Below are 20,763 nucleotides of genomic sequence, written 5' to 3' on the forward strand. Positions count from 1 at the left end.
CTGTGTTGCTCACTTGAGTGGCTAGTAACTGCTGTACTGCATTTAATAGAGTTGAGATCTGTTGCGTCTGAAACTGAAACATCTGTGTTTTCTGCACTGCATCTATTGCTTGCAGCTGTGGTGCCTGAACAGGGGGTGGGAGAGGTGAGCTGCTCATTGTGAAATAGGCAAATGTAATAAACAGACAATGCAAGCTATAAAAGTAAGCAGACAGGCAAAGAAAATTTGTGCAACACCCACCTGGAAACACTGATTAGCAAAAAGGCTATAAGAGATACTATTAAAACATGTAAACACACCCCTGCAAAGGAAGTAGAATTAAAGTGCCAGCAAAACAGAAAAGCCCATGACAAAAAAACTTTGTGGCAGCCAGCCTCTGGGTTGTTGCATTAGTGTTCAGTCACCTTCTCATCGCAAAAAAATGTGGTGTCAAGGAAGCCTGCTTCTCAGTTCGCTAGACAAACACTCCAACAATTCGTATTAATGAATTTTGGTGCAAAATGAAATTTACAATACTTCTGCAATTACACAGATGTGTTGTAAGCAAAGGGCAGAATACAAAATAATGAATCTTGTTCAGTGTAAGCAATTCCAACTCTGTGCTATATACAGGATGTATCATAATTAATGGCATAAATGTGTACAGTTGAAAGTACACGATACTAGAAGCAAAAAAGTCTCAGTAAACATAGGGTCGAAAATGCACACTTTAAGAGCTACGAGCAATTTTCATCTTCGATACTGTGGAACAGATCTCTTCTACTGCAAATTCTTTGCTTTCCATATTTGAGGAACTGGTAGTGTGGACCAAAACAAGAAAAAAAGTCCAGTAAACATGTGCTCTAAAATGCATTCCCTAAGAGCTATGAACACTTGTTCATCTTTGCTACTCTGAAACACAAGTCTTCTAATGATCAAATGCTCATAACTTTTAAGGTATGCCTTTTAGAGCACGTTTGCCAGACATTTATTTCTTATTTTGGTCCATACTACCACTACCCAAAATATGGAACGCAAAGTACTTGCAGAGGAAGAGATTTGTTTCACAGTATCAAAGATGAAAAATTGCTCATAGCTCTTAAGGTATGTTTACTGAGACTTTTTTGCTTCTAGTATCTTGTACTTTCAACTGTACGCATTTATGCCATTAATTATGATACACCCTGTACAATGTACAAGCAAAGTGAGTGTAGTTTATGCCACCATACAAGTGCCTGTTCTCTATTTCAGAAAAATTGGGCAATTCATTCAACAGAAAGAGCTTCACAGATTGAGTAAATCAGTATGTCGGTTCCCCTTTGGCCCTTGTGCAAGCAGCTATTTGGCTCAGCATTGGTCGATAACAGTTGTCGAATGTCCTTCTTAAGGATTTTATGCCAAATTCTGTCCAGGTGGCTCATTAGACTATCAAAAATGTGAGATTGTTGGTGGGCCCTGCCCATAATGCTCCAAACATTCTCAGTTGGGGAGAGATCTGATGACCTTGCTGGCCAAAGCAGAGTTAGGCAATCACAGAGACTAGCAGTAGAAACTCTCACTTTATGCAGGTGGGTGTTATCTTGCCGCGATGTAAGCCAAGGACGGCTTGCCGTGAAGCACAACAAAACAGAGTGTAGAATATCATCAGCATATTGCAGTGCTGCAAAGCACCGTGGATGACAACCAGAGGGGCCCTGCTGTGAAGAGAGGCTGCATCCCAGGGCAACACTCCTGGTAGTTGGGCTCTATTGCAGGTAACATTCAGGTGGTATCTCACCGCAGTCCAGAGTGCCTCGAGACACATTTTTGACTTGGAATCTCAGTGACAGGAGTAGAATTGTCTTCAGTGATAAATCCCACTTTGATTTGAGCTCCGATGACCTGTGAAGATGTGTCTGGATATTTCCCAGACAGCAGTAATGTGTGAATGTAACTGTTGCCAACTGTATGGCTCGACTACCGGGAGTGGAGGTATGGGATGCCATTTATTTTCACAGCAGGACCCCTTTGGCTGTCATCTGAGACACCCTTATAGCCCAATGGTTTGTCAATGATATTCTACACTCCATTTTTTTGCCCCTGATGGCATGCCATTCTGGCTTACATTTCAACAAAATAATGCCCACCTGCACACAGCAAGAGTTTCTACTGCTCGTCTTTGTGCTTGCCAAACCTCGTTGGCCAGAAAGGTCACCAGATCTCTCCCCAATTGAGAATGTTTGGAGTGTTATGGGCAGGGCCCTCCAACCTGCTCAGGATTTTGACAATCTAACATGCCAACTGGGCAGAATTTGGCATGATATCCCTCAGGAGGACATCCAAAAAGTTATAAATACCTAGTTGCATAAGGGCCGGAGGTGGACAAACCTGTTATTGACTTGCTCAATTTGTGAAGCTCTTTCTCTTGAATAAACCACCCAGTTTTTCTGAAATTGTATACATTCGTTTGTTCGTTTGTACAAATACGTCATATCTACCGATTTCTGCACCATTCGGATACTTCCTGAATGATACATCCCTTTTTTCCTCCCTCAGAGTGTATTTGTGTAAGGCACTAAACAATTATAATCTCTTAATGTAATGTTCGTAGCTGTATGTATATCGTTAATTCAATGTATTATTCCAGACAGATTCACTAGTCCATTATTAGACTTCTCCATAATAAGATGAGTCCAGACACTGAACACGTAACAAATTGGGATATTATCCAACTTTACAAAGGCATTTAGTTGTGTCAGTCATAACTTTCTATTAGGGATGTAACATTTTATAGTAAATGCAATTCACCTCATGCCGTACATAATTCGTGTTTAAGAAGCAGGATGCATTCACATTAGACTGTTCAAGTGATACACAGCAGAACACCTCATCATTAGCATGGGAAGAAATTGAGTTTTCAGCAGGGTTTGATAACAGGATCAGAATTAGTATTTTTTTTAGATGGTACAATTGTCGAAATATTCTTAGGCTTCCATCTATCTGGCTGCACTGAAATTCCACAACATTTGAATGAGTGAAACTCTAATCATCTTCTGGTGAAGATGGCACTTATCTAAACATTGCAGAATTTCAGTGCAACCACCCACGTGGAAACACAAAAAGATGTCATCAGCAGTATACACTATGAAAGCCTAAAGTGAAATATCGCTATCAAGTATACTAAAAAAGCGTCAACAGAGAAAATACACGGGTGTGCAAAAATAAGGACGAAAGCAACTTTTGGATGTGTCACTGCCAAATAACATAGCTCAATGAAAATTTGACTGTCTATAGAAAGAATTGTTGCAGTATATTACAGAAGGTAACTGAAAGAAATACACAATGTGATGAACAGAAGTGACACTTTAATTGAAAGACTATAATTACACTGAAGTCACCGTGATTTGTGATGGTCTCCCAGATATTATAAATGACTCGTACGATCATCACGGACGGCAGTACATGCTCTGCATTGTGCTTCCATGCTGCCTACAAAGATCGTAAGGTGTTCTTGTGGTGGGGCATTCCATTCCTCCTCCAGCACGGTTGATAGCTGCCAGACAGTGATTGATGCACATGGACATGCTGCAATAGGTCTCTCAAATGCATCCCACGTGTGCTCGATGTGATTTACGCCAGGGGAACAGGCAGGCCATCTGTTCACTGAATATCTTCTTGTTCAAAGAGCTCTTCCATCTGCACTGTACAATGTGGGCATGCATCGTCATCCATAAAAATGAAGTCAGGCCAAATGCACCCCTGAAAAGACACACATGGGGCAGGAGTACAGTGTCACAATAACACAATGTTCAAAGATTTGGAGGTCAGTATGCTCGTGCAACATTACAACTCCCACAACGATACACCTGGACCACTGAATTGGTCAAGTCTGACTGTATTCTTGGGTACATTATTTGTTCCCATACCTCGTCACGTAAGGGTACATCCAGCATTGTCGAACATGATTGTTTTGGTGGTTCAGCTGTTATGGGGAGGAATAATGTTGCAGATGTGTGCTGACCTCCAAATCTTTTGCAATGTTATTGTGACACTACTCCGTCCCCGTGTGTATCTTTCTAGGGATGCTTTCAGCCCTGACTATATTTTTACGGATGACAGTGCATGCCTGCATTGAACAGCACAGTGGTGGATCTCTTGTAAAGAGAGAATATGTGGCAAATGGACTGGCCTGCCCATTTCGCTGACTTAAATCCCATCAAGTATGCGTGGGGTGTGTTGAGGAGGTGTGTTGCAACACGCCCATATGCACCTATAACCATCAAGCAGTTTTCAACTGCATTGGTGGAGGGATGGAATGCTCTACCACAAGAACCCCTTACCCTCCTTGTGACCAGCATGGCAGCACATTGCAAAGGATGTATTGCTGCATTTGTAATGTACACGGGACCATCACGATTCGTGTGACTTCATTGTAATTATTGGTCTTGAATAAAAGTGTCACATCCATTTGTCTCATTGTGCATTTCTTTTAGTTACCTTCTGTACTGTACCACAGCAGTTCTTTATATGTATGGCCTAACTGCCATCAAGCTATGTTACTTGGCAGTGACACTTCATGAAAAAGTTACTTTCATCCTTAAGCTTTTTCTGCCTGTGTAGTAAATGACGTGATTATGACAGATGCTACTTGCACATATGGACTATTTATCCATTGATGAAACAGTGTATCCAGTTTGTTACTATCAATAATAGCCCCTTCTGGTTAATGTGCTCTGCTGACAGAAAGCAGGAATGTGAGAAAAACTTTCTAAGTTATTCATCCATAGTGATGAAAACTTAAATAGGAGACCTATGAAAGTGTTTTAGTTCACCTTTTATCCATAATTTAGGAACAGAGGAATAAGAGACTTAATATTTTCATTCATTCATTTCCTACGAAATAATATTCTGGGGTAACTCGTCATGGCACCTGCATATTTAAATGTGTTTCTGTAAGAGGTATATATGTTTTACATCATAATATTGGTCATGAATACGATGTGTGGTTCCCCTAATTAACTTCTTCTTTGTTGTTCTTTCTTAAAGAAAAAGCGCTTGACTTAGAAATTTCATTCTAATTTCAGCATTCAAGCAACAAAAGAGGAAAAAGAAAATTCTCAGAAATACTATGAAGCATTTCTTCACAAATTAAATTCATGGAACTCATCAGTCAACTTCCTGCAGCCACCACCGGCACATTTAAGGTATCAGTACCCACCTCCTACTGTTGCAATACTCACAAACATTTCGCGGGCTCTTGCATCTGTGCCAAAATTCTACACTCAGGTGCTGCACTTAATGAACAAAATGAATCTACCATCGCCTTTTGAAAATATATTTCCTGAAGCAGGCGTATCTTGTAACTTAAAGGACGTATTTCCTGAAACTAACGAGGGCACTCGCCATACGACGGATATTGTGGAAGAAGAAGATATACAGTCATCAGAGGACGAGTCTGAGATAGAAAGTGATCTGGAAAACCAAATGCCGAGAGAGATTGTACCAATGAAACGAAAGTCTTCACAAAACAAGAAGATAGTTAAAAGACCTAAATTTGTGAAGCCCTTACCTGCTGCTCCAAGTACATTAAAACCAACTCATAAACCAGAGGAAGTTTTTGAAAAACCTCCATGTGAAATGACTGTAAAAAAAATTGAGTTGCCAGCAAAACTCATTCCTGCATCTGCAGAAAAAACAGATGATGTGCAGGCTGCAGCCCAAAATATAGAAGCAGAAGCTCATGGAAGTTTTGGTCTTATGTTCCCTGAGAACAAACCAGTTTCAGATGAAACCAAAGAGGAAAGTGAAAAGAATGAGGATGACAGCAGTATTATTACAGCTGAAGAATTGGCAGCCAACCGTATTTCATCCAGAGGTAATTGTATATTTGTATTGCTTTGTTTCAGTGATAACTGAAATTTGCACCATAAGCAAAACAGCAGCAAGTTATGTGGAGGTGAAAGGATTGTAGCTTTTACAGCATTACCTATGTAATTATAAAGTTCCCTGTATTTCACTCAGAGTCTATCCACATGATTCATTTCTTTCCAGGTAGTAAGAAAGTATTGTCTTCACTTACCTAGGACACTTAAATTCATATTTGATCATAATTGTATAATCTTGTAGCTGACTCAATCACAGAAGTCATATTTTTAATTTTTTCAGTTTAGTATCTTTTGCCTATCCTGGAATACAGCACAGTACCGAAGTAAACTCAGGATTTTTTAATGATACACCTTCAGTCAGTCAGCCACCATTACTATTCATGTGCAATATAATAGATCCATTGGATCCTATGTAATATTTTCTTGCTATGATTGATGCCATGTGTTGATTTCCGCAAGCTTCTTTCTGCGTTAGTTACAGATCAAGCTAAGTGGTTAACAAGAGTTTTGTAAGTGACTCAATATTTGATGTAGTGCATGTGAAATGTGGGCACATTTCTTCTTCCTCGTTAGTGTCCTGAAATATTTTATGGTGATTAATTTTGTGCCAGCCATCTAAATTCACCAGTATACATTTTTTACTCAAGAAATTGTGTGGCCTCTGAATGAATTTGTTTCATGAAAATCATTTGACATTATTATGATGTCCCATTTGTTGCCAAGTGGGATAGAGCAGCAGTAAGAGTCTGGACTTATACTTGGGAAGAGTGGGGTTCAAATCCCTATTTGACCCTTGAGTTTTTCTGTGGTTCCCTAAATCAGTTAAGGCAAATGCCTGGATGGTTCTTCTGAAAAAAATACATCCAGTTTCCTTTCCCATCCTTGAAATGTCATAACTAGTAGCCTTGCCTCTAATGACAGTGTCATCTTCCTTCCTCCATCATGTCTGTTGCCTACAGGACTGACGTATCATAAACATTCGACAAATTGTATAAAATTTGTTTGTTATATGATAATTTTTTTCCTCTTCTGAAGGTTTTTAAGCGTTGGAATGCAAGAATAACACAGTATTATAGCATAAGTCTGTTTTGTAACTGATCACTTTATAAGGGTTAGAAAATGTGTTTCAGTCGACATTCATAATAGTCACAGTTAGCACTAACACAAAATATTCAAATTTGAAAAGGTGATCTATCAGGAAATTGTAGTGTGTATGGTTGTTTCTCCTCACATTGAACCAACTGCTTCTCATTAGGTATCCCATAGGAAGATGTCTGTTCTGAAACAAAAGTTTAACTGTGATGAAGTATTTGCTGACAAAATCCCACTACATGGATTCATACAATTTTAATCCTAAATCCCAAATTGTGAAATAGTGTTCTGGCTATAAACTATCTGCAACTTATCAGTGAAGCAGATATTGTACATTTTATAGAATATGTCACTGGAAATGATCCAACACAATTGTTTATAAGACCCATGTGTCTCTTATTTTGTTTGGTTTTCACTTCATTAAATAATGATCCTGCTCACACCCTGTTAATGATAGTTTCTTCTTGCATTTGTTTAAACCAAATTTTATATAACATTGTTTGTCACAAAATTATCCTCAAATAGCATTTTCCTTGTAACAAACTAGGGGACTGGTGACCATAGATGTTACGTCCCATAGTGCTCAGAGCCATTTGAACCATTTTTGTAACAAACTAAACATTTGTTTGAATTACTGATAGTGATGTGAGAGACGGTAGCAGTTATGATTTACACGCTTGTCTGTGTAACACAGTGCCATTTAGTTTGCTGTAATAAAACAAATTTGTATGTAAAGCATAATGAAAAAATCACTAATAAATACCAGACTACAGCACAGTTCAAATTGTGTTTACTTGCAAAGATAAATACGATTGTGTGTATAGTGAGATGTTTGTGGCATACCCTGCTGCCATTCTCTTACGATTACCTCTTAGCCAGGCAATGTAAGATGTTCTGTGCATTCTTTCAAACAAGAAATAGTCAAATTTAGAATAAAATAACAAAATCAAAGATCAGTAGCCCATAACATTAACTCACATGCTTAAAACTTGAGTAAAAGCCACTAATAGTAGGAACTGGTTTTTTGTTTACCGATAAGTCTGTATGCAGCTGTTCAGTTAGGTTTGATTTGTCAAGATATCAGCAGCATATCTTTATAAGGATGCAAAAACTACTTTTTATTGCAAGTGTTTTCATAGTTCTCACCTCTTTTCAACTTATGCATCTTCATATCTTTGTGGAACCCTCCTTAAGTCTCTTACCTCACGAACATCTTAGAACCTTGTGAGGACAAATGAAAGTAGATTATGAAAATATTAGTATGGGTCTCCCTCCATGCCCTGAGAGAAGGAACAAAGGATTTCCATGTAGAAGCTAATATGAAAATGTTTGGTTCACAAAAATATACAATCCTCTAAAGATACAACATTATACACAGTCAGTATCAGATACAAGAGAGAGATACAGAAGCATAAGGTATATACAGAATGGCGCACGTAAAACTGGGCCGAACCAGAAAGTGAACGCATGTGAGTAGCATTACTAGCTTGTCAGTTTCTTTGCCACCTTCCAACAGCAGTAGTGTGTGAGTAGTTCATACGGAAAGTTGTCGTTATAAACCGTGTACTGCATTGTCATGCCTTACTCCATTGAAGAACATGTGTTCGTTGTTGAAGAATATGTGGTCTGAATCCATTAAAGTTGTTTGTGACACCTTTCATGAAAAGTTTCCTGAAAGTAATATTCCTGCAAACTCAATGATTCAGGATCTAGTGAGAAAGTGGCGTTCGACAGGCAGTGTTGTTAATTCAAAGAGAAATAAGGCACCGACTGTACGTACACCTGCAGTTGTGGCAAACATGACGGCACACATTGAAAGAAGTCCCTACAAGTCGACACAACGATTATCAAAGCAATGTGGAATATCTTGCAGGTCATGTCAACACATCCTTCATGGCTTACAAATGAAACCTTACTGTGTGAGTGTTGTTCAGCAGATAGAAGAAGCGGACAAGGGTAAGCGTTCACATTACTGTAATTGGTTGCTGGAAAATGTTTTTGGGGCGGGGGGGGGGGGGGGGGGGGGGACATCGTGATCCATTCCTCCTTTTGTTCGACGGATGAAGCTTGGTTTCATCTGTTGGGTTACATTAATTTACAAAATTCAAGACGCTGGGCTACAGAGAATCCCCATGATATACTGCAAAAGCTGTTATACGATTTAAAAATTGGTGACAGAATTATCGGGCCATTGTTCTTCAATGAAACTGTCAACACACATGTTTACTTGCAACTCTACAATGAACTTTCGGCCCTGTTAACTCCAAACAAAAAATGTTGTGCATATTTCCAGTAAGATGGAGCAACTTCTCATACATCAGATTTGTCCGTGGCTCATATACATACTGATTTTACAGAAGAGAAGACCATTAGTAAGGGCTTGTGGCCACCCCGCTCTCCCAACTTTTCACCATGTGACTTTTGCCTCTGGGGATTTCTAAAGGCTAGAATCTACCGCAACAATCCCAGAACACTTGACACGTTAAAAAAAAACAGCATATGTGAAGAAGTTTCAAACATTCCTCAGAGAGTACTGAAAAGTGTTTCCCTTACCATGCTTCCATGTGCACAACTTTGCTTGAATGTTGGCAGAGAACATTTTGAACACAGACTTTAAATTCCTTTCTAAAATATGCTTATTAAACTAATAAAAGTATATCTGTTACTTAAACTGTTAATTACATAGTTAATAATGAAACTGTACAATAAAAATGTAAGAAAGTGATGATGTACATTGATTTTCCTCATTCATATTCCTTTCAGTGGAGGGGCCTGTTTTATGTGCGCCACTCTGTACAAGAAAAAATGGAATTTATTATGTCCCATTAGAGATTGTGGGTCACATTAGGAGAATTTGGGCAAAAGTTGTCAAAAAGCAACTACATTCATCTAACTTTATAACTTCTCTTGAATCAGTATTTCCAGCAGGTGGTGCCATCATCCGTCTTGTGTTAACATTTTCATCTCTGTTTAATTCTTGCACACATCTTCAGGATTCTCATTTATGTAATTAAACTTTGATCCTACAGTCTTTCTCCTCCAGTGGTTTTTCCTGTGCAAAGTTAAATATTCCACTGAATTGTAATGTTGTTGGGCCTTCAGTCTACAGACTGGTTGGATGCAGCTCTCCACACTAGCCTACCGTGTAAAAGTCTCTTCATTCCTGCTTAACTACTGCAGCTTATGTCCATCTGAACCTGCTTGCTTTATTTGAGCCTTGGTCCATTTGTACAATTTTTACCTGTACAGTTCCCTGTGTTACCAGTTTGACAATTCCTTGGTGCCTAGGTACATATCTTATTGGTCATATCCTCCTTTTTGTGAAGTTGTGCCATATTTTTTTTCTCCACTTTGATTCAGTACTACCTCTTTATTAGTTCAAGATTGTTGAGTTTTTCATGGACACTCACTGATATTGTGTACTGGTTTTTGCCTCAGGAGCTTTGGGCATCATTTATTTAAACAAACAGCAGCCAAAGATCCCATGACAAAAGCCAGTATTCAAGAGTTGCCTGATCTACTCATCTTTTGTTCAGTATTCTCCTGTAACACCACATTTCAAAAACTTCTATTGCCTTCTTGTCAGAGGTGCTTATTGTCCACATTTCATTTCCATACAAGGCTACACTCTAGGCAAATATGCTCAGAAAAGACTACCTAACATTTAAAGTTTTTTTTAATTTTAATATATTTCTTTTTTTCCGGAAATGCTTTGTTTATTATTGTCACTCTGCTTTTCACATGCTCTCGGTTTTGTCCTTCATTAGCTATTTTTCATTACCAAGTAAAGCTCAAATACATCCTCCATGAAACTTTTTTCTCAGATTAATAATTGCACAATAAATATCAACCTTTAAACTGATTCTCCACCATGCAGTCTCATTTCCTGTTATCCGGGGGCGGACAGAGGCACATAATTTCACAGTTTGCTATTCTATCAAAATTCTCCTTTTTCCAGCCTCATTTCATACAACATGTTACACTTGTCAACAATTGAATTAAAACAGGTGCTATGTTGGAGAGTGAGTGCGCCTGTTACAAATAGGATAGTGCATGCTGTCGGTGACTGATATGTTACCAGACATTGTACTAGTCATTGACATGACAGTCAGCTGCAGGATGAGCAACCAGATTATAGGAGCAGCCATACCATCCAGAACTATCACCTTGCTTATGGATACTGTCTCCTCGTGTACCTCTGCTCACCATATATTGTAGCATATAGAGATTATTGTAGGATATAGAGATTAGCATGAGGGTAGGAAAGCCATCATTAGAAGTTTAAAGTGTGAAAAAAGCTCTTGTACACTGCTGAGTCACAACTCTTGCTTATACCTAAAAACCACATGAGCCAGTATTTCCTGCTTGCCAAGAGGGCACTGATCAGATTGTTGGTTGAGGTACTTAAGGTGAAGTCCCTTATATGTCTACATCGTCTCTTGCCAGTGAACAGTAGGGAATATGTTGTCCAATCATGAGCAGTTGTCTGTTCACCAGCAAAACCCCGCAGAAGCATGCACTGCCCTTCTTTTTGTAAACTGTCAGTATGTTTCGAGGAATGCTCTACGATTATGAAGATGCTAGCATGACACGCCAGGTATCCTGATTTCAGACCTATAAACCAGGATGCTAGCACTGGGACCAGCTCAGACCAGTTACCATGCATTTTTATTAGCAGTTGAACCAGCCCTTTCAGTGTCTCAAAGAGTCTATGCAGCTGTGTATTGTCATTGTCATAGGAGCAAAAGGGAATTACCATGTGCTACGAGATAGGTGCATTTAATTTAATTGCTCATTAGTGTAATTTTTCCATTACTTAATAGTACAAGGGCAAGCTTTCACTTAATTAAGTTTTCCCGTTGCTTACCCTTGCAGCAGGTACAATTAATAACATATTAAACTCATTTTGCTTATGTAAAGATCTGAAATTTCACACATAATTATTGTATGGAAACTCTCAAAAGTTGTCATTGGACAATGCTAATTTTCTACAAAGCAGATAAATAAGCATGTATGACTGCGGAATATTCCTGTAGTATCACTGTTCACGTTTACGTCACACTTCACTTAGTGTAGACCGGGACTGTGTCCTAGGCCTGCCCGATGTTAACTGCCTGGGCACGGCCCGTGCTGCCGGAGTTGTTGTTGTTGTTGTCGTCATTGTCATGCCGGCAGAGGTCGCGTCCGAATTCTCGAGTGCCTTCTGGTGGACGGGACTCTACTTCCGGCAACTACCTTCCGTGACGCGCCGTGCCAATGTGCGCCTCCCGTGATCTTTCTGGTGGCTACTACAATTCCCCCTCCACCTTTTGTGTATATTTACACCAATTTGTTTTCTCGTTTTAGACCTCAGTCATCAGAAGCCCTCAGGCATGTGTGGCAACCCGAACCTGGCAAAATTTGCTATTGAACAATACTTTCAACAAAGCTGTTTGGCACATAAGATGATTACCGAATCATCTGATAACACATTGTATTAAACATTTACAGCCAGAACCTGCCTTTAAATAAATTATTATGGCTACAGAACCATATGTAAAAAGAAAACAGTTTGAAAGTATTGTTGCTAAATAGTAGCCATATCTCCAGTCTTGAATCTTTCCATTTTAATGTGAATTGGAAGATATACTGTTACTGTTCATCTGTTAATTAACGGAACAATGTTTAATCATTTATTAGATCTGCACATAAGTTTTTTTCTCAGTAAAAAGCAGAAAACAAGGGTCCTAAGTCCCCACAAATAAAATTGGCAAACATGCCAGCACAGGCAGTGTATGTCTGGTGTCTGTTCTACTGTGTATTAATAAAGTTTTGAGAGGAGATGAGAAAGAAATTGGAAAACTAGCCAAGAGAGGCAGTAGTTTTGCATGTTTGCAGAAGAGGAAGACCAGAACTTAACAGTTCGTGCAGTTTATTGTTACTTAATTATCCTGTTCTGGAGAATTACATGTATCCAAAAATTCAGTAGCTGGTGAGTCATTTTAAGCAGTGACAATTCTTTCTATGGAAATTTCATGGATATTTTACTTCACAAGTCATTTTCTTGCAAATTCATCTGGGGTATACACTGAATCCAGTCTACCACAGCAACATTATCAATAGCTTCATCAAGTACATTATTCACATCTTTAATTTTGAACATGTTATTTTAGGGCACTACTTTTCTTTTTGCTTATTCCCATAGATTTTCAATTGGGTTGTATTGGCAGTGGTAAAGGAGAAACCTCACAAACCCATTGTTCTGTTCTGAAAAGTAAGCAGTCAAGTTCAAAGTAGTTGTAAAGGTGCTTGTGGCACCTGACTCCCTCCAACACTCTGTTTTTATATAGCAATTTAAAAAAAATTCTCTTAAGGCACTGACAGTTTCCTTTCATATGTTTGAATTAGGTATATTTTCCTTTGTCATCGAGTGATAACTGACATTATGCTTGACAGCAGCTTTTAAACCATGTAATAAATCCAAAAACCGTTGTCCAAATACATCACTATTTATCTTCTAGTGATTACCACTGGATTTGCTGTATATAAATATTAGCTTTGCACACATAGCCATAATCTGACAAATGACGAGTCTCCTTCCTTTGCCACTTAGCACTTTCAAGCCTTCATATTCTTTCACATGAACTTTCTGACACGATTTTAATCAGACCTTATTAAGAAAAATAATGATGTACATTTTTCCTAGAGAAATTGCTCTTGTTTCGACAATATTGTATCTCTCCATCAGACTGCATCATCCAATTTCACATTTTCTGTTTCTGGATCTCAAAGGTTTGGTAATTCTACTAATCAAATGAGCATCTTCTGTGCCTTGTAAGACATCTGTCACCCTTTGCCATGAGGGATACTAGGCACAACTGTAAATTTCCAGTTTAGTGCAGAGTCCTTCCAGGAATCATATAAATCAGTAACATTCTTCTTCCACTAATTACTTTCCTTGGAGAGTGAAACTTCATTTCTTGATCACAAGTTTCCATCCCCTATGTTTCTGCACTTATTCTCTGTACTGTTCAGAGGGAGTTGTCATACGTCTTTGCTGTTCCAGTCAAGGCGCCAACAAGAATTCAGCTGTTCTGGGATTTTCATCACAAAAAATTTTTTTACACTTTGTATATAACTTACTTCAGCTGACTCTGTGTATCTTTTAACTGAGTCACCTTAACCCGCAGACAAGAATAGCGGTAGTAGAAAATGAAAATCAAAAGTCTCTCAGCAAACAAATAACTCTTCAGTACAAGGAACATGTAAGTAACTGATTGAGTGAAACACATTGACAGAGCTGTGCCAACAGTAGCATGAAAAAAGACTTGACAGAGCTGTGCCAACAGTAGCATGAAAAAAGACTTGAAGTGAGTGGTGCTTGAAGGAGGATGTAAACTACCCTGCCAAAGGCTACTTACAATGTTTCAGTACCATTATTAAGTGAGTAATCTAGGAATACTCTACAGGCCCATAGGTATGGCTCCTCTTGGGACCATAAATACAATATTAGACTAATTACAGTGCCTTCAGAGACACTTAAGTAGTCATATTTCCCACACTCCGTATGTGAATGAAACGAGGAGAAACCCTAATAAAGAGTGGCCCAAAAAAATTTACTCTCTGTTTCCTTGCTCATACGTTCAAAATTAAATGACAGAAATGTCTCAATTCAGTGTAGTTTAAAGTTCAGGTTACTGAAACCACTGTAGGTGTTTGAAGAGGTCACTACTAACATCCGTACACAGGTGATGCCTTTGAGCTACCAGCTGCAACGTGTTCGGCTGGACATCTGCACATGAATGTTCAATGCTTTCTTGAAGTTCTTCCAACGTACATGATTGTCACTAAATAACGTACTTGAGTATTGTCTTTAGGTAAAACTCCAGAAGCATTAAGTCTGGAGAATATAATGCATACTCAACAGCATCTCTTTTGCCTGTCCATCATGTGGGTAGATTTTTGTTGAGGTACAACATGACATAATTGTGGTAGATGGCTGGGGCCCCATCTTGTCAAAAGGAAAACTTTTCGTTGTCATAGAACTCACGGATGGCACATAAAATGGGCGTCTCAAGCACCTCTAGGTACACATCCCCAGTAACTGTGCTGTTAAAGAAGATGGGCCCAATCAAATCTCAATAAGATAATCCACACCACTTGTTCACTTCCCATAAATTCACAGCTTGGCTGCATTAATATGCAGATTTGTAGTGGCTCAGTAGATGCTATTGTGACAGTTTACTCTACTATTGAGTTTAAATTGAACTTTATCAGACCACACGGTCATCTCTACAAACACTTCATTACTGTGAATCATGCTATTAAATCACTTGCAGTACTTCATTGTACGATCTGTATCATCCTAATTCATTCCATATAGGAACTTTGAGCTGTAGCGCTTAAACTTTACAGTCTTAAAAATGTGCCGAACACTTGAGCGACTCACCCTGGTTTCTGGGGCATATTATCTCACAAACTTCTATGGTGAGCAAGCGAATTGTCATTACAAAGCACAGGAGTTCACCGGGCTTGTGGCTGTTAAAGGTCGTCCAGATCATTGATTGCGTACATCTGTAACACGGCCTTCAACTTCAGGTATGTCTTGAATGCACACAGTTGTTACGCCTGTAGGTGGGCCTGTTTGAAACACATTATGCTATTGGCACTGAAACTCATTAACGTTGTTATGCTTACTGTACCACTTCAGAACTGCCTTCATTTCATCAAATGTCAGCTTTGCACTAGCCATCTTTACTCACCTAACTAAAAACAAAACAACACAACACTTACGTGACGGCTCATATAACAATAGAAAACATTATTTGGTGACTATAAAACAAAACAATGATTATATAGTGACTCTCAAATAGGTGAACTATTAAACTACCAAAAATTACATGTTTCCAGACTATAATTTGGAAGTTATGGACAATTAAACAATGTATATATTTTTTTGCGATCATGTTGATACAATGTAAAGTACCCTCTGCTATGAACTTCACAGTGGTTTGCAGAGTATAGATGTAGATTAAGAAATTAAGCACAGGGTGACAAGTCAGTGATAAATGTCCTTTTGCTAGTCATTGTAGGGGAAGGGGGTGGGGGGGGGGGGGGGACTGCTGCCAGTTATGCTGCTCCCAAGTATAGTGGTATCTGCACCTCATACATAGTTTTGTCACATGTTCTTCAAAGAAGATCAAGTGATTTGCTGCTGTACTAGTGACAAAGCTCCAAATCCATTAACCTTACGGAATATTTCTGTGTGCCAAAATACTTAGAAGAAGCAGCTTAAAAATAATAAAATTCATGCACATCTGTTCTAGAATGTTGTGTAGTATTAATATACATTTTAATTATGTTTGTATTTACGTTTCAAGAGTTCTTTGGTTGTTTCTTACCAATACCTTGTTATTGATCTTTACTGTTTAACGTTATGTATTTAATCATTTCTCTAGATCAAAAGCATTTGCCAGTGTTCAAGAATTACCAACCTGGAATTCCTTCCTGTCGCCTGTACATAAAAAATATAGCCAAGCAAGTAACAGAGAGAGAGTTACATTATATATATAGAAGATACAACGAACCCGATTCTGAAGAGCAGGGAAACATGTAAGTATTCTCTGTTGTGGTATATTAAGAAACATTATTGACTACATCAGTAAAGAAAAGTGTTTCAGTAACTAATGTTTCTCAGAGGATGAAACAAAGTTCAAAATATTTAATAATAAAAATAATTAAGTCTGTTTCTTCTCTTTTGTGTATCTTGTATAATATCCTTCTCAAGTGTACTTTTTAAACTGTGTTCACAGAGATTTCCATTTTGCTGAGGCCAAGAAAATTAGCAGTTATTCCCAGTGTCTACATCTATTCTGTACAAATTTGCAGGATACAATTTGTTGCTGTCATATTAACAGTTATTTAGTACATGGTGTTAAATGAAAATCATTTTTATTTACATGATTCTGATTTTAGTAACATATTTACAGTATTATGAGAAGGATAGATTGCTACTCACCATATGGAGGAGGTGCTGAGTCACACAATGAAAAGACATTATACACATAAAATATGACGACAAATACATAGAAGGAATAGACTATAGTAAATTCTTGGGACTGAAACTTGATTATAAATTCATTGAGAGGAGCATACCACAGAACTGTTGAAGCAACTAAACAGATCTTATATTTACAATGAGGATGTTACAAGTACAGGTGATATGAAAATAAAAAAGCTAACATGCTTCACTTACTTTCATTCCATAGTGGCATATGGGACCATTTTTAGGGCTACTTATCAAACACAGTTAAGAGTTTCTGATTCCAGAAGCATATAATATAAAGCATTTGTCATGTGAACTCAAGAATATCCTGAAGAAGTCTCTTCAAGAAAGTGGCAACACTGACTACTGCTTGTAACAGAAAATTTGCTGCTACAGGATGTGAGATGAGTTGTGGCTATGCTTACCTACTTAACAGATGTGGTCCAAATTGTACCCTTTCCAACATATACTGAATACACTGAAGCCTCAGTTGTAGACCCCCCCCCCCCCCCCCCCACACACACACACACCGAAACCTAACACATAAAATTTATACCCTATTGCAATAAAAATTTCTTAATAGTACCAACAGGTGCAAGAAGTGTGTTGTAAGTTTTGCAACAAATGGCAAAGGTTGTGGTGGCTGCACTTTTCCAGTTTGTGTGATAAAGCTTCCTGTTTGGAGATCCTGTGTGCAGTCCATAACTAATCAGGTATTCTAAATCAATCTAGCTTGCTATGTAAATTTTAGTAAACTTTAAAAAAAACTGAAGATTGAGATGTTAGGAATGTGAGAAAACTTAAATGATTGGGATTATGAAATTATTCATTAGCTCCAATTTTCTGTGCATTTCCACAAAGTATTGATCACAGAATGACAATTACCAATCAACCATATCCCATACATGTTTGATGGATTCCCGTCAGACAAAACATGAAGACCAGGGAAGCAGTCATACCTGCGTATACGAAGAAGACGTGCACATTCCTTACCACATTTGGCCAGATGTTATTCTGCTAATATATGGTGTCTGAAGATGCCTGAAGCTGTGGTAGGACGCACAGGGTATGTTCATCTGACCGTCCAACCTGCAGACTGCCAAATTGTGGCACTGAACATGCATGCAGACTGTGTTGTAGGGCTTAATGAAGTGTAATTCATTTAAAAACACTACATTTTGCTGTCAGTACAGCTCTTACAGTGTTTATAATATGATTATGATCTTAGGCACTTGTAATGACATGCACCCTGCAGATGATATCAGTCGACACAGATAGATCTACACAGGTTGTAATGTTTAGTTTTACCCTACGCTTTGGATGAAAGAGTGCAGTCTCTTACCATCATGTGAAACTATTGACAGGCATTCTGTACTATGATCAGATTGCATAGTCCAATACTGTCTTGTCACTGTACTTCTCCTCTTTTATCCACTTATTCTACATACATATCATTTGTGTGTCAGCATCTCCTGTACAAACCAAATTGTCACTGAATGTCAAAGTTTCTCTTAGGAAGCTACCTTTTAGCCTCTTTCAAGCTTGCTCATGTGCTGCTATTGTGCTCTTTGTAGTCAACAGTGTTGACTGGCACCTGTTTTCATGTCTACACTTTATTTGAGGATTCATTACATGTAGCCTGTTGCAAAAGGGAAATTGTTGAAGGGCCTAAGTCATCTCTAGTTTTAATCTCACAATATTATGAAAAGGAAAATTGCCACTTACCATATAGTGAAGATGCTGTGAGTCGCATATAGGCACAACAAAAAGACTTATCACAAATAAGCTTTTGGCCGACAAGACCTTTGTCAAAAATAGACGACAGCTGCAGCCACACTGTGTGTGCTATATGGTGTGTGACAACTTTCCTTTTCATAATATTGTTACATTCCATCCTGGATTTTCCATCATTTGATTTAGTTTTATTCCCTTATTGCCAGTTCATTGTTGTACACATTGTCCAAGTTAAGATTCATTTGAGTCATTATTTCTGGGTGTAGTAGTTTTACAAACATTAATGTTAACTCCTGATAAACACTAATGTGTCTGAGGAATTACTAGAGGACTCAAAACAAAATAAAATTAATTTTATTTCACTCTCACCATCTGATCCTCTTGCCCTCTTCCTCACAGTGCTGTCCCTTATGGGTCTCTTACCATCCATTCCCTAACTGCAGCTTTTTACAGGAACTGCTTTTGGCATGACACATACTGTCCTGTGTCATAAATTATCAAGTAAGGTGGTGCATTGGTTTAGGTATGAGGTTCATATACTGGATAGTTGGAGTGCAAATTGCTATCTGGCTATCCAGATACAGGTATTTTCAGTTATCCGAAATCATTGCTGCAAATACCAGGCTGTTTCTCCAACATGACCACAGTTGATTTCTTTCCCCATTTTTCTCCCATCCAAGAAAGTACTTCATGCGTAATGACGTCAGTATCAACCATATCTCAGATTCTAACTTGGCTTTTTAGCAAATATCCATAGAAGTTTGTGTGTGTAACTATGTTTTGTAGTTGTGGTTTCGCAGCAGTTAAAAATTAATGTTACACTGCAGGTTCGACATACGTTTAATGAAGGAAGGTCGAATGAAGGGACAAGCTTTCGTCACATTACCAAGTATGAAGCAAGCTCAGTTAGCACTGAAAGAGACAAATGGTTACATACTCAAGGATAAACCTTTGGTTGTGCAGTTTGCTAGGTCAGCAATAGCAAAAGATAAAATGTAGGATAATACACCATTTGAGTTCATTCATCCTTGGTAAGTCATTAGACTTTATTTTCTATCATAAATGAATCTCATTGCGGCCAAATCATCCTTATATGCACACTTATGTTTCAGATGTGGCACTCACATACATTTCTACCATTGGAGATAATGAAGACAGAAGAAGCAAAAGATGCAGCAGAAACTTCCCTGATATGTAATAGAAATTTCTTTTTGTACTGTTATATAAATATCTGGTTCTGGATTTGCTTCCTTATGAACAAGGAGAATTTATGAAATAAATCAAATAATCTGTAAGAAGACCAACATGTGAAGTTATAAGAGAGAGAGATGAATAAATATGCAAGTGCTTCTATAAAGGACATAAAGCATACCTATATTCACAAAATGTTGCTAGTGTTTGACTTTTCAGAATATTATGGAAAGCCTCATAACATCCTTTTGTACATTATACAGTGTTTCCTTCTTTTATAATTCTGTCTCCACCTGTTTGAACTTTATTTACATATACTGATGTGCAGTTGTATCTTAAACATATTTTCAAGAAATGTTAAGTGCTGGAATTTTGTTTTATGTAAATATGGATTGCGCCAAGTACGAAAAAAGCTCACTTGGCAATAAAAGAAATGAATTCTTACATACTGAAGCATAATTATTCCCATGATAAACAACAAATTCAGTTAGTAGGACAGAAGAAACAAGTGAATAGTATGAGGAATGATTTGGAAGACATGACAAACTTTGAATGGATACTTTTGGTTATGAGTAAAGGGCAATGGTGTTATTCAGTTGACATTTTTTCTCTTTTAACATAGTTTATTACACTTGGAAATTTTAACATCAAATTAGATCTAAGTTTGTCCCTATAGAGGGTAACAGTGCTTTGCCACCTCAACACTGTTTAAAAGTAATAAACAGTCTAATTTAGATTGTTTTGTATTCAAGATGTAGTATTGTAAAAAGGTGATTTTTATTCTGTGAGTAAACAGGTAACTTGCTTTAACATAAAAGTAGACCAGGGGATTTTTCATTCTCACTTTACATTGCTGTGTGTGAAGCAATTATACGACCC

At 38.0% G+C, this 20,763-nt stretch overlaps 1 protein-coding gene across 2 annotated transcripts in view; it reads left to right on the forward strand.

The window, feature by feature from the left end:
- The window catches only part of LOC126473536 (RNA-binding region-containing protein 3-like), a 40,117-nt gene extending 19,839 nt beyond the window's left edge, over positions 1-20,278 (forward strand). Inside the window, exons 4-7 of one of the 2 annotated variants that reach the window (XM_050100649.1) lie at positions 5,043-5,833; positions 16,373-16,526; positions 19,521-19,724; positions 19,806-20,278. In XM_050100649.1, coding sequence (XP_049956606.1) covers positions 5,043-5,833; positions 16,373-16,526; positions 19,521-19,692 — 1,117 coding nt within the window. In that variant the 3' untranslated portion in view covers positions 19,693-19,724; positions 19,806-20,278. The remainder of the gene's footprint in view (positions 1-5,042; positions 5,834-16,372; positions 16,527-19,520; positions 19,725-19,805) is intronic. The other variant, XM_050100650.1, reaches the window with a different exon arrangement.
- The last annotated feature ends 485 nt before the right edge of the window (positions 20,279-20,763 follow it).

The sequence above is a fragment of the Schistocerca serialis genome, chromosome 4, assembly GCF_023864345.2.
Source record: "Schistocerca serialis cubense isolate TAMUIC-IGC-003099 chromosome 4, iqSchSeri2.2, whole genome shotgun sequence".
Classification (NCBI taxonomy): domain Eukaryota; kingdom Metazoa; phylum Arthropoda; class Insecta; order Orthoptera; family Acrididae; genus Schistocerca; species Schistocerca serialis.